General features: G+C 56.9%; 3 protein-coding genes across 3 annotated transcripts; 1 reads left to right on the top strand and 2 right to left on the bottom strand.

The window, feature by feature from the left end:
- Window positions 1-8,678: 8,678 nt before the first annotated feature.
- PLICBS_000239 (uncharacterized protein) lies at window positions 8,679-10,148 on the bottom strand (the record flags this gene model as incomplete). Its single annotated transcript, XM_018318778.2, has 3 exons — window positions 8,679-8,965; window positions 9,026-9,557; window positions 9,780-10,148. 3 exons carry the CDS (start codon window positions 10,146-10,148, stop codon window positions 8,679-8,681), a joined length of 1,188 nt encoding a protein of 395 aa, XP_018184303.2.
- A 672-nt stretch (window positions 10,149-10,820) lies between these two features.
- Window positions 10,821-12,012, top strand: PLICBS_000238 (uncharacterized protein; the record flags this gene model as incomplete). The annotated part of the gene is made up of 3 exons (XM_065599560.1): window positions 10,821-11,055; window positions 11,312-11,685; window positions 11,749-12,012. 3 exons carry the CDS (start codon window positions 10,821-10,823, stop codon window positions 12,010-12,012), a joined length of 873 nt encoding a protein of 290 aa, XP_065455632.1.
- A 359-nt stretch (window positions 12,013-12,371) lies between these two features.
- On the bottom strand, window positions 12,372-12,821 carry PLICBS_000237 (uncharacterized protein; the record flags this gene model as incomplete). Its single annotated transcript, XM_018318780.2, has 1 exon — window positions 12,372-12,821. One exon carries the CDS (start codon window positions 12,819-12,821, stop codon window positions 12,372-12,374), a length of 450 nt encoding a protein of 149 aa, XP_018184305.2.
- Between the last annotated feature and the right edge of the window lie 1,706 nt (window positions 12,822-14,527).

Raw genomic sequence — 14,527 nt, 5'->3', positions numbered from 1 at the left:
AGTCGTCAGGGCGGCAGGACAGTCATCCGCCGGGCCACGGGCCTGGGTCCCAGCCGTACCTTGGGTAGCATTTCAATGAGAAACGAGTAAACCACAACCTGGACGAAGCGAGGAGCAGGCAAAGAGTGCGAGTGACTGTTCGTCGACGAACTGGCTGGCTGCCCGTTTTAATACGCAGGGCCCGGCCGAGACGCCCAACCCGTGGGGAGGGGCCAAGTTGCCGGCCGGCAAAAAAGCGCGCCCTGAGCCCCCTGTCGCCCTGCCTTAGTTGCCGGACCGCGCACACTCTTTCCGGCAACTCCCCACCGCAGCTTTCTCCTCCATCCATGTGCTGCTCTTGGCTACGTACCATTGTCTCGCTGCCTGTTTTCTTTTTGCCGAACATGGTCCACAGGTGGGCTGCAATAATGGTGCGTGTAAGTCTGTGCCCATCGCGTGCTTTCCGCGTCCCGCCCCGATTGTCCGGGCCGCTCGGGGGTTCCGGGCGGAGGTCGGCGCCGGCGGGGGAAGAGGCAGCGCTCCGCGGTCTTTCACTCGTCTCCGGTTTGTGACGACGTTGGATGGATTGCTTGTCTCCCACGGTGTGTGTTCGTGGCGTGGCCCTGGACAAGTACATCGCGGCCATGTCCGTTGGTTTGTGTAGCACTGGAGACGGACATCGACGGGCCCCCGTTTGCAGCAATCAACGATGATAGACCCCAAGGCTCGCCTCGCCGCACTTCAAAGCATGCGTGCATGGCACATTCATTTCAACACATCAGGACCATGTCCGCTGGTCTTTGAAACGTTGGAAATAGGGACCAACAGGCTCCCGTTTGCAGCGTAGCCAGCCTGGTCCAGGACACGCTCATGGAGCAGCAACAGATGAATAAGGAGAGCGGACGCAAACAATGTCGGTCGACGTGATGCACGGAACTGAAGCCCTACTTGGCCAAACAGATAAGCCCACCGAGCCTTCATCTATACTCCCGCCGAGCCTTCACCTATACTCCTCTCTCCAGCGCAAGACCATGCGAGCGTCTGGGAACAAGACCGCCCACAGCATCCAGTCGATGGCCTTTCGGAAGGGCCCGACTAGGCGTATCGCGAGACGTCGTAGCAATCAGCGGTGGTCGATCCCTGACCGTTGTGGCGACAGAATCCGAATCCGTTTGCGGTGGAAGGGCACTGGGTAACCGCGCGGTATTCCACCCAGGTCAGAGCTGTGGTGCGCAGCAAGAGAGAGAGGGGGGCGGGGGGGGGGGGGGGGGGGCTGCGGAAAGAAACAAGACAAAAGGAACGGGGAGGGGGTATAGCCCGACCTGGTTCTACTTACCGGCATAGCATTCGCGCATTTCCTCTCAAATGTGAGTTTCTCGATGAGCCAGCGGGGCGAGCGCGGCTCCATGCCCTCAATGCGCGTGGACCGGTAGACCTGATACAGGCACTTGTTTGTGGCGTGGGAGCAGATCTAATGGCCAAACGCCAAGGCAGGGCGACGTTAGTATCGAGCAGCAAGCTCGCGCAGTAGATTGTTCGGTCGGGTCTCTTTTACACCGCCCGGCTGTTGAGCTACAACCATTCGTGCTACCGCGGCAACTGCCGGGGTACGGGTTGGTGTTACTCACGCCTTCCCGAATGGCGTCGGTTAGCTGTCTCGCGTATACGTCCGCCTCGGCTTTCGTATGGAACCGTCGTTCGAGTTCGGACATTGTCGATTGTCGCCTCTTTGTGCCAGTACGCCGCAGCGGAAGGAGAGGGGTCTGGTGTCGTTCAGCCCAAGGGGGTCAGCACTTCCACAGACTGGGCTTTTATACATCCGTGACGAGGTGGCACTGGGACAGCACATGGACGAGGCGACGCTATTTACCTCATAGTTTGTAAATGGTTTTCCGTTGCAATTGAACACGCTCTCAGATTGACAATTAATATGTTGCTGTGGACTTCGACATCGCCCGGCTTGCGTGTCGTTGTGGCACCTGGTGCGCGGTCCATTGGCTGGCTCTAGCGATCACGCACGCAATTCGGCACCACGGTGTGCGTCTTCCAGGCTGACGGTACATGCCTGGCAGAGCTCGGCGAGAGCTGCCATGTTCGCTACCCACTCCGGCATTTTTCAACGAGCCACCCTCAACTGGTAATGGCAAGAACAGCCTCTCAGTGTTCAATGCACTCCGCGTAACATCATTCCTAGCCAGGAGAGCCCCAGTTACCCAAATAGAGCGGACTTGTAGCACTCTGCAGTCCGCATTCTTTTTTCGAGAAGACAGGACCCAAATCCGTTAGCGGCGTCGGGGCACTATGCATTGCAGGATCTTTTACGTCAGTCGGTGCAACTTGTTACGCCGCTGCAGGCAACAGCAGAAAAGGCAAGCGCAGAACTGGAGGCCGTGGGGCCGCGGTCTGGTCGGGTAAGGGGAGAGGAGAAGAGTGAAGGACAGAGAACTGAGAAGCGTGCTCGGTCCTGCTGAAGAATGGGGTGTGAGTACTCACGGGCGATTGGCCAGCACACCTGATTGTCTCCGTGATAAGCGCAACAGACCAGAATGGTTTGTGTAGAGGGTGCTTCCTGACATACTGCGGCCGGTAGATCTGTCGCATGCACTCCTGTCTGGCGTGGGAGCAGACCTGTCGGTCAAAGGAAGCCGTACCGCATTAGCTCCGAGAACATAGCGGTAAATACGCAACTATTAATATGGCGAGGTCGGATGTGGCTTCTTCTTCAAGCCGCCCAGAACAGAGTACTCACCCCTTCTCGGATGATTTCGTTCAATTCATTGGCGTATCTAGTCGCCTCCACGCTGGTTTCAAACATCGGGTGCTCATTGCGAATTTTCGTATCGATCATATGAACGGTTCGCGACATTGTTGGGACGAGAGTCGCAACGGACACAGGGCCCGTGGAGATGGGATGGATGTGAGAGTTGACGATTTCGTCACCAGGGCGGCGCTTGTCATTTTATATGCGTAAAGGGCCGGGGGGTGTTCAACTCTGAGACCACGCGTGGCCACATGTCTTGACGTCAGCCTGCTTGCGCGCCTGGCTGTCAACTGCGACTCGCGACGGCCGTGCGAGATTTCATGTTTGCGCCAGAAAGCCCGACGCTGGGCTCTTCATGACTCGCTCGCCATGTCGGCTGTCCACAGGCCCTGGAGGAGACTCCCGCGACGTTTGTGATGTTTGCGATGTGCATTGTACGGCTCCGCTGTCTCTCACTCATGGCCAGGTCGATGACGCACCCTGTTGTGGTAACGCCGAAGGTTTCCTCCACGACCTTTTGCGCGGCGCAAAGGGGATTTTGGCGATTGAACTTCATCATAGCCATGCCGGCCAGCCTTGATTTCGAGCATTACTGGAGCTCTGTCGGCAGTCTATTCAGCGAAAGTTGCGACATGGTGCTGAGACACGAAACAGTGGCAACGGGAAAGAGCAATGAGGGCGCACATCCAGGGCACTTATTGCTATATAGCCTCTCCACCAAGCGACATCGCGGGGGCCGCGTCTGGATCACTCGGGCCCTGCCGCAAAGAACGGGTTGAAATTACAGAGAAGCCACGAAACACACTACCAGCAGCCAGGGGGCCCGTTGGCCAACAAGCCGGACTGTTGGCCAACCCGCCCGCTTGCGCGGAGAAGACACGCCCAAGACCTGACTGAGCCTTTCCTCAGCCCTCCCAAGCAAAAGACATCAAAATCGAGAGTTCTCATAGCAGTCGGCGTACCGAAGGCCTTTCTTACAAAAGCCGAACCCGCTTGCAGTATTGGGACACTGAGGATCCGGTTGCACCAGGTCAGCATGCGTGTCTGGTAGTAGATAACAAACAAGACTCTCGCAAAAGCGCTGCGTCTTGTGGCACCAGTCGGCTCTGAGAGCCAGCCACTCACCGGGAACGAGGCTTCGCAGCGGAGCCGGCGTGTCTTGAGTCGTACGGTCCAGGACGGCGTCTTGGTGCGGCGGTACTCGTACACCTGGTAATTCTGCAGCATACACGTTTGACTGTCGTGGGAGCAGACCTAACGGTCCAAACAGTCTCGTGTTAGTAGGAAGGATGTTGCGTCGTTCGTGTGGAAGGGCTGGTTTGTCCTGGTCCGGACATTTCATGGCCACAGCGGCCGTGCACATTGGTAGTACGTACGCCTTCTTCGATGACAGCGTTCAGTCTTGCGCCGTATTCTTCCGCCTCAATCTTCGTTTGGAATCTTGGGTGCATGCAGTTGTCGGATGCACCAGGGACGTGATGGGACGTGATGTCGTAACCGTTTCGAGCCATGGTTGCAAAGGAGGGATGGCACTGGGGACATGCTTTGTTTGAGACAAGGCAGGTTGGCATCGGGGTGCGTACCTCACGCGTAGCTTTATAAATTTTATCGACGGAGACATGGCCATCGGCTGTTGACAATATTTACCTAATGAGCCATGGGATCTGCCGGAGAACGGGCCGTTTTTGTGTTTCCAATCGACACATTGCTGTGACTGGTGCCGACACGGGCCCGGTAGCATGCAGGGTTTCGGGACATGCACGGCTTAAACGATGGCGACGGGCGCCCGGTGGAAGAGCCGCTCCGTTGGCATGGCTTTACGCCATATTGCGCGCCATCGGGCGTCATGACGATGGTACAAACACAGTTCAAGACTGTGCCATTTCACCCGAGCTCTACTGCCTACGTGCACATCATTAGTGTAAGGTGCCATAGCGTCATGTAAGTCCTTCGAGCCGAGATGGAAATCGGAGTGTCTTGTGTTTGTGTTGGTGCTCCTCTCCGGCGCTTGCAAGACTGGGAGTCACTGCAAATGCGCCACCTTTGGGAACGGTGAATTTTCCGCTCACTCAACTTTAACCCAGCATGGAGGCGTACTTCGTATATCAGTGATCGAGGCTGCACGGGCATTAAAGTGTCTTTTTACACTTTTTGGTGTCAGTGAAAACAACTGCCTCTTTAGATACGCCATCTTGGGTAGACGGTCAATTCTCGCCTGCTCAACATTGGACCCAACCCTATAGCACCCCGTAAGTGCTCACGGTTCGACGAGCATGGAAGCGTGTTTGTGTACTTTGCAGTCTACGACACTGAGCATCGCTTTAAATAAGTTGCCTTGGGCAGGCGGCAGCCTCTTGTCTCGTTAAATTTGCCACACCGTTAAGCCAAAGACCAAGCGCGAAGTTAAAGACCAGCAGCGATGCAGGGAAGCCTTACGTTGGCCCTCTGCCTACGTTCATCAGCAACCTTCCAGCCATCGACAAGGCCGGCGATTAAGATTCGATGCCAGCGACGATGCGTAGCAAAGCACAACATATAAAACAAGGGCGAACGCCGAGGGAACGGTGGTCCTGCAACCTCCGAGCAATAAACACCCGACCTCACCCCCGGACTACAACGACCTCAGCTTCAATTTCCACGTCCAACTACAGGAACCACTCTCAACGTCTACCAACAAATTCAGCATGGCCCGCCGTACGCGTCGTCAGGAACAGAGTCGCGCCCGAAAGCAACAAAAAGGGCCTGATGCCACAGCTGCGCAGGCACGAAACAATATGGCGGCCACCCCACGAGTGGCCCCGTCCCACGTCCCTGGCGATGGCATCCTCGGACTCCCCGTCGAACTGATCTTGGACATCTGCGACCGGCTCCCTCCGCACAGCCGTTACGTTCTCCAACACGTCTGTCGCGCATTTCGTGCCGCCCTTGGGCGTGCAAAGTGCCCCCAACAATACATCTCCGCCATGGAGTACGTCCACTATCTGGCTGCCATCTGCCATGACATGCCCAGGTGGTGGGTCTGCGATCGATGTCTGCAGCTTCACGAGTTGAACGTCTGCAACACCGCGCTTTACGATGTTCCGTCCAACTCCGTGTCGGCATGTCCAAAGCCACCGTGCAGTCCCGCGCAATCCGCGGCCAGCCCAGGAACCAACGGGCTCTTAGTGCACCACCGACACGTGCAGGCGTGCCTCAAGTACTTCCGGTTGCGCCCAAAGGACCAGCTTTTGCAAGAGTACGTACGAGCAGTACTGGCCCCGTTCACTCAAAGGTACCCCAACGAGAAGCACCCACGCGGCCAAATCACCTACTCGGCATATCCCAAAATCGTGGACGGACGCTTCCTCGTCTATTCTAAATGGGTGTACGAAGGCGACAGAATGGGTTTCAGAGGATCCCCGGCCAGCTATGGGGCTTTCGACATCTGCCAGCATGACTGCTGGATCCGCAACTTGAGTGGCCGCGCCAGCCTCACAGACAACAATAACGTTTTCCCCCTCGCATCGGATAACTCGCGTCGCGTCAGGCACCCGATCACCAGGCGTGCCACATATCGATTCCTGCCCCCCGGGCAGCGCAGAGGATCCATGTGCGAGGGAAGCTGCTGGAAGTGCGCCACGGACTGCTGCATCGGGATCGATGGCCGCACCGTGATTGTCATGGCGTGGTACGATCTTGGGCCGGAGAGGTCCTGCACGGAGCCCGGATGGATGGCATTGGTTAGCAGGGGTGCTCGTTTCCGCGATCAGCCGCACGGGCGTACCGTGAGCTGTCGAAGTTCGTTCGTGGCTGGCAACGTTCGCAGACTGTACGAAAGGGGTGGTGTGGGGAGCAGGAGCTAGGGTGATGGAGACGACGAGCCTGGAGTGTGACGGTTGGGAGGTATCGAAGGGCTTGAAGACAGCGACTACGTCTCCCGGCGTGCTGAGTCCATTGCACATAGCTGGACGAGCAAGGATATCTTAGTGGCTAAGATGATGGAGGCGGCGAGCCTCAACTGGAGCGCGACGGCTGGGAGGTGTCGAAGGGATTGGAGACGAGCGACTACGGTTCTGAGCATGCATAGGCCATTGCACATAGCGGGCCGAGCCCAAAGGTCTTATATTTATTAACTTTCGCAGTCGAGTCCAATTCCCCAACGTCGGATTGGGCCCGAGCCCTGCTTGCGGCGTGTCCTGGTCTGTGGCAACATCGTGATATCGCCTTGGCTTCAGCAACACCCACTTCCCCAACGGCGGAACGTCCACGTGCATGGATCCCCGAACGCCCTCTATCTGACGCATCAGGCTCGTAACTTCACATCCCAATCTTCCTGCTTGTCCTCCACCACCAAGTACCGGCGTGGCGTGTCCGTAGAAAGATCAAGTTCCCAAACGAAGAAGGCCTCTGCGGCGAAGCACCTCCGAGTGCTACCCGGCACGTAAGGAGTTGGCCTCACCACCGCGCTGAGATGCCCATGGCCGCCATACAGCCTGTGGTGCACCTTGCATCGTCGCCTGCGGCAGGTTCTTGGGATGAAGTGCCTCCAGTATGGATCCGTGCTGGCCATCTCAGGCCGAGATCTGTCCAGGCCATGATGACAGTGGTGTCGGGGGTAAATGAGATCGTGAAGTCGGCGGAACAGCGGTCACAGTAGCCGTCTGCCGTGCCACTAGGCTTGAGCATTGCTGTTGCGCGTGTGTTTCTGATCCCAATGGCTGGCTCTTGTACTTCAACGCCTTCGCACTGGAGTCGTTGAAGCTCGTTGAAGCGGTCTCACCAGTGGCAAGCCGAATGGCAAACGTGCAAATGGCCCCTGGCGTCGACGCCATGGTTCCATTCGCCGTTATCGTAGATCCAGGCAGTAAGCATGAGGAACCGCCCTTGTCCTATACTCGGGACGGTCACAAAGTGGGTACTCAAGGCCGGTTCCAGGATATGGGCGTAGAGGAATACGCAGACCTTGATTGAGGGGGCCATTCTTCCTTTGACGTGCCGTAGGTGCCTCTCGCTGACCGAGCCTAGGCGGCTGTGCTTCAGAGCCATCTGAACATGGCGATGGTGTGGCGCAAAGCACTGACTTCGAAGAAATGCGGTGCCTTCGGCTAGCCGCCTCCACCTCCGAGGGCACGATGTTTGCCAGGGAGTGCGAGGGCCATCGTCTGTAGCAAAGTCGTGGAGTTTCACACACTCCTCGCATACCCATTTCGTGGGTAGATCGTGGGAAAGATGAATCAAGTACTTGATGTGCTCATTGTAACTGAGGCACCGCGAGGCAACCAGACGCCCAGCAAGGGTTCTAGTTTCTTGCAGCAGCGGGAAAAGAGGATCGTAGAGTGAGGTGGGAGATACTCGTCGATCATGAACAGCAGTTCGCATGGGAGGTTCAGGATCGAGATCGGCTTGGACTTGGGCTTGGGCTTCAGCCAGAACCCGAAGCTGCACAACCGAGCGAGGGGTTTTGACAGTGCCCTTCGAGCACACCGGTCAGCGAACAAAACCCATGTCTTGGTCAGCAGCTGGACGTTTTGCAGTAGTGTCGCCATGTGGTGTGGTCCCGGGGCTGCTGTGATCGTCTAAACGGTGCTTCTCCTCCCAACATGAGGTCCCAGTCCCGGGCTTGCTGTGCGAGCCGATGCATGTTATTGTCCTGGTTTCGTTCATGGGGCGTTTCTTGCAAATATCTCCGACTGGAACCATTCATTGATGTATATTTAAGACGTAAAAGATTGCGGCAAAGGCTCTAGCCAGGAGTTAAGCTGATGCGAAGCCCAGCGCCGTCGCATATGTCGCGTCCAAGCCAAACATGAAGGGGTGGTTGCTGGACCTTGACAGCCACCAACCCAGCGATAATCGAGCAAGATGAGATGAGTATCGCCAACCCGTCTGTTGAACGTAGCCGGGACCATGGGAAATCTCGCTGGGGTTCTGTGTCAAGCCGCCTCGTGCAAGGTCTGTGCTAGAGGCGACCGGTTGCCAGAGCCAGTGGCCACATCATGTACTTTTCGTAGCCCACGGGTAGGCTGGACGCCATGTTGGCGATCCAAACCTTGCTCACCTTCTTGCAAAAGGTGAACTGGCTGCTTCCCGTGGCCTCGAGAAAGTGCATCTCCAACGCGCGGTCGAGCATGAGGAAGTGGGCCAGCAGGACCTGGGCGGCGTGGTTCGACGGGTGGGTGAAGTCGGTAAACTCGTCCTCGGTCATTTTGTTCGTCAGGGCCCAGCAGGGTGCCATCTGGAGCAACGCTTCACGGGGTGTCAGCCAAGGGTCTACAGTATACGGTAATGCGGCAGCGCCACACGTACCATCCAGGGGCGACGTGCGAGCCAGGACGCCCAACTTTTCCAGCGCCGACAAGTATCTCCTCTCCATCATGCTCCCGCAAAGCGGCCGCAAGATTTCCAGGGAGGCGAGAAAGCCATCAATGACGCCGGCTCTGTCTGAGCTTTGCGCAGCGTTGCCCGTGTCGACAGCCTCGGCGCCGACGTGATGCCTCATGCTGCCAACAAACGCCTCGCGAGTGAAGTCTCGAAACAGCGACTTGTCGGGCTCGGGCGTCATGGTGGTGGCCACGACCATCCAGCCTCGCATGGTGACGAGAAACTCGCGCAGGGAGCCGGGGGCGCTCATGTATGACGACTGCCATGTGAGGGCGATGGCGGCGGCGCAGCGCGCGTCGCCATCTGCGGCGGTCAGACAGGGTCGGGAGAATGCAGAGTTGAGGCCCTGCAGGGCAGAGATACGCAGGTCCAGAGCCTGAACGGAGTAGTCGGACGAGGTGAAGAGAGTTAGGTGCTGTGCCGCGAGGGCGAGCAGGGCGTGTGCCAGAAAGTCGTACTGTCCAGGCGGGTTAGTGACGGATCTTGATAAACAAACGAGTGGTAAAACAAGGTGACTTGCGCTGTGGGACAGAGCAGCCACATCTTGCCACACGGCCGATAAGCCATATGGATGTGGAGGATAAGCTTCGACGAGAAAGTGTTGAAAGAATCGCAGATGATCCAGGTTAACAACGGGCTTGCAGGGCGACGCCGCCAGAGCACTGCGAAGCGGCTTTACCAGCGCCGTCGTGGTGGGATAGACGCAGTCCAGTCTCATGCGGCGACAGCTCTGGCAGCCTGGTCGCGTCTCACAGCATTTGACGCGGCGACGTTTGCAGTTGAAGCATCCGGCCCTCGACTTGCGGAAGCCCTTGCCAGGAATAGGCTTGCGGCGGACCTTTTTGGGCCGCTCTTCATCCGCGTCTGGTGTTGTCGCCGTTGTGGTCGTCTCCCTCTCTTGAGCTGATCCGGGCGTGTCGCCGCCATTTGTGTCCACTCGATCCGGCGAGCTGCTGGGCGTGTCGTTGGTGAGGCTCTCCGCCTCGGCGATGCGGGTGCTGCGCTCTGCCGTGCCGGCTTGGCTGTCTGGGGTGGTACGGACAGCCATTTGCAGGGCGGAAGGGTGCGAGATGGAGGTCTGGAGGTCGTAGGGCTGGACACGCGAGAGATGCAGAGGGAGAAATGTCTGGGCAAGAAAGCTTGTAGAAGAGCAGGAGAAGCTTCGCCCTCAGGAGGTGCTCCCGAAATAGAGACGATGATGATGATCAGATCCGAGTACGCAATCGCTGCGCCCCAAACGGGAATCAGCCCGCTGGCTCCAGCGTGTGGGAAAGCGACAAAAACGACGACGCGACCAATCGGGAGGGGCCTGCTCCATGGGCTGCTAGGGGTCTGGAACTCTAAACCCATCGGTGGGCAGCGACGCCTCAGCCGCACGCTTGACCCTCTTTCCCATTCCCCGTCCTTAAACCGACCTCCCCCTTCGGCCCGCCTCGCGAGACGCGCAACAAGACGTCGTTTTCGCCTCGTGGAAAGCGACACTGTTTCCTTCCAATCGTCAACATGGCAACTAGAAAACGAGAAGCGGGCTTTCGACACGCGCCATGGCCGCGCAATCGTCGCATCGATGTGCCGCCTGGCATCGTATAAGACGAGCCTCTCAGGCTCGTAGCAATTTCCACGGAGCACTTGGACGAGCACCTTGTTTTGCATGACACATTCAAGCATCTGGCGAGAATAGAAGATACCAAAAAGTCCAATCTCCAAGCGTTCCGCCATCATGGTCGTCCTCCCTGCTACGCCGACAATACTGCTCGCTGCATCCACAACGGCACTGACGGCGAGCCCAACATGCACCACGGCAATTCCAGACAAGAACGGCTACGTGCCACCTGACTCTTGCAACGCCAACTACGGCTTCTACCCGCGGTGGGAAGACAATGTTGCGTTTGCCATTGCGTTTGGGCTCGCCACTGCTGCCCACCTGGCCCAATCCATTATCCTCAAAAAGGTGCGTCTACTGATGTTCCCCTTGGTCATTCCAGATGCAGCACAAACTTACTGGCGCCTCGCAGCCTTTTTGCTGGGTCATCATTATGGGTGCTCTGTGGGAGTGCATTTGCTTCGTGTTGCGTGCCTTGGGGGCCAAAGACCAGCAAGAATCGATCTACGTCACTCTTTCGACGCTCTTGTTCCTCCTCGCGCCGCTTTGTAGGCCTACCAGACTCTCCAATCCTCCCTGCCAGCTTCGTTAACCGCTGACTCGTGCAGGGATAAATGCATTCGGATACATGGTCGTTGCCCGCCTCATCTACTTCCTCCAGCCGGAGCGGAAAGCAGCCGGCATCCCTGCTCGCTGGCTGGCCAAGGGCTTCGTCACCGCGGACGTGATATGCTTCATCATCCAAGCCGCTGGTGGCGCCATGATGGCCGACCAACACAACACAGACACGGCAAAGACCGGCCGCAACATCTACATGGTCGGCGTGGGCATTCAACTAGCCTTTGTGATGATATTCCTGATTGTCACCGTATTCTTCCACCGAGATCTGCTGCGGAACATGCGCATTGGCAAGATCAAGACCCGAGACTGCTGGACCGGGGCATTGGTCTGGGTAATCTACATTGTTCTCATCCTCATCATTGTTTGTCTCTCACTCCTCGCTATCAAGCATGTGACAAAGCCCCAAAACTAAAGGTATTTTCAGGAGCGGATCATATTCCGTTTGATCGAGTTCAGCCAAGGAGTCTCCTCGTCCAACGCCATCCTTCGACACGAGGCGTTTCAGCTATACCTCGACGCGTTGCCCATGCTTCTCGCCATTGCTTCCTTGAACATTGTTCATCCCGGCATGGTGCTGAAGGGGCCTGAGAGCAGCTTTCCGTCATCCAAGATTAGGTGGTGGCGTGGCAGGTCAGCAGCCTTTGAGCCTCTCGCGTTGCAGTCTCTCGAAAGACAGCCGCTGAACTGAGACTCTACAGGCATGATGCGCGAGAAAGGCATGACACTTCGAGTGGGCCAACGATCGAGCTTTCGCAATCAGTATCAAAGAGACGGAGCAGGAACAGATGAGGGTTGCTGCGTTTCGTTGCGGAACACGATCTGCAGTAGATACGCACTATCTCTAGATTTCTACATGTTTGGTAGGGAACGAGAGGCACATCTCATGTACTTTATAGAGATTTCGGGATATTTTGGTTTGATCATGTTGGCTTCTGTGGCATTCATAGACTACGGTGATGGTACTCAAAGGCTCGTGTCCACATCGTAGCCCATGCGTACGATCTACTACCTCCACCGTCAGACAACCCAAGCAGCCTCAACGGCGCATCACTTCTCCTCACCCTGTGGCAGCATGGTATTGGCCTCCCAGATATGCCCGTCGACGTCCTCAAAGCTCCGGCAGTACATCCCAAACCCCGCTCCATTGTCAGGCATCGTGAAGGGGTCCGGCTTCCCGCCAGCAGCGACGGCCTTCTCGACCATCGTATCGACGTCGACCTTGGTCTTGCAAGCAAAGGTGAAGATGACCTCGGTGACCTTGTTGGCGTCGCTGATCTCGGTGCCGGGTCGGATAAATGTCTTGTAGCGGTCCTTGTCGCTCAGCATGAGGGCGACGTTGGCGTTGGGAGCGGGAAAGAAGAACGACACAGTCTGCTTGTCGCTCCACTCGGTGTTGTGGAAGAAGCCGAGGGCTTTGAAGAACTTTGTTGCAGCCTCAACATTCGAGATGCTGAGGTTGACGTACAGCGAAGGTGGGTTCTCAACGGACTGAGGCATGGTGTTCCGGAGATCAATTGATGTCAACAGTTGTGTCGTGGTGGAGTTTAGGCTTGGGTCTGTATTAGCTGGGCAAGCCACTCTCCAACGCACAGAAGCTCGGGATTTAAATACCTTTGCTGGCTTGCAATGTTCTATGTTGTATAGTAATCCGAAAAAGAATCCCAGAGACTTTCGAGGCTGCCGTCTCTTCGTATTGGTGGAGTGGCAATCCTGGGGCAGCTCACGGCGGATGTGAATTATCGCTCGGTCTGCCAGCCATGTGCTCTTCTTCAGCGTTCGACAGGTTCACGGCACTGACCATTTGTCGCTGCGCAATGTGGAGCGCCAAGGGCAGCTATTGAGCTGTGCCTGCGCAATGCCCAGACGGCTGCCTGTGTGGCGTCCAACCAACTCCGCACCTGTCAGCCAACCCACGTAACCTTAAGCAGACGTCAGGGATGGCCGTTGGCTGCCCGCCGGTGCGTTTTTGGTCCGCTTACTCCAACTTCTGAGCGCTCTGCAAGTACTGCGTGTCGCCCCAAGCGAAGCGGGCTTCATGCCGAACAGCATCTCTATCGTGGCACGTCACTCAAGTTGGATGCAAGTCGAATGGTATTGCGGAAGGATACTCACACAACGGGGCTGAGTGTCACTCTCCCTCCTGTCCAGACCAGCGCCTTGCGCTATTCTTTTCCATTCCCAAGACACAAACGGTATGGTATATATCGGTCGGTCGGTCGATTGCCAATGTATTTTTCGTCGTATTGAGCATCGGTGGCGCAGGATAGCTTCGTATTGGCGTGGGATCAATTCGTCCAGAGATCTGCCAGGGCCGTCACCTGCATGATCGCATCTGGTGGTCTGCAAAGAGGTAGGTCAGTCCAGAGCTCTGCAAACGGTGCGCCCGAGCTCTCCCATGATCTTCGAGAAATTCAGGTGGCTCAAGGAGGCGAGCTGTTGTGGCAGCCTTCCTGCCCGGGCTTCGAATCCCCGGGGATGTGCCAAGTCCAAACCCCTGATTCTTGGACACCCGGACCAGAAGCGAGCTTATATCGCTCGCTGCTCTGGTTTGGCACTGAGAGCGAGTGTGCCTGAGTGTGTTATGACTGTCGCGACACGGTTTGGTCCTGCAGATGATGTGCCGAGCCCCTGTCGTTTGCGGGCTGTGGCTTGAGCGGGGACGGACACGGATCCCCCCCCGTTTTGTTGGCGCCAGAACGCCGCCGCAAGAAGAGGACAATAATTCAGTGGCAATTATCGGATCTTTGCCTCTTCTGCAGTATTCATCTGGGCGGTCGTCGTATTGGAGGAAGGTTGACCAGCGGGACAGAAGCAGTTTGCGGAGGGGAGAACTAACGTCTGAACTGGCAGCTGGGAGGCCAGCCCACATGTGCATACTGGTGGCAAGGCGGCTACGTGCATCCACATTCATGTTTCCTTGGCTTCCTGAGTAGCATTCACCACGGTAAAGTGTCCAGAATGAGCCGTTCTCCCAGCTTGAGCACGAGCACAGGTTCCCAGTGAATTGCTGTCTCATGCCTTTGCCCCTTTTCCAGCGTCACTGTCGGATTTTGTTCTCCCGGGGCTGCCGGCGTGCAATGAATTATGTTAGTCCTGTGACAATTTCTCCTGCATGTTTCTGACCCTCCCTCCGGTCGGTACTTACAGATTGCATCTGCGTGATTTGCTGGCCTCCCTGCAGAGAGCTTGGCACAGGTGCCAGC

The sequence above is a fragment of the Purpureocillium lilacinum genome (genome assembly GCF_023168085.1).
Source record: "Purpureocillium lilacinum CBS 284.36 DNA, scaffold_1, whole genome shotgun sequence".
NCBI lineage: Eukaryota > Fungi > Ascomycota > Sordariomycetes > Hypocreales > Ophiocordycipitaceae > Purpureocillium > Purpureocillium lilacinum.
Note: the sequence above shows the minus strand (reverse complement) of the source record. Positions and strands in the feature narration are given on the sequence as shown.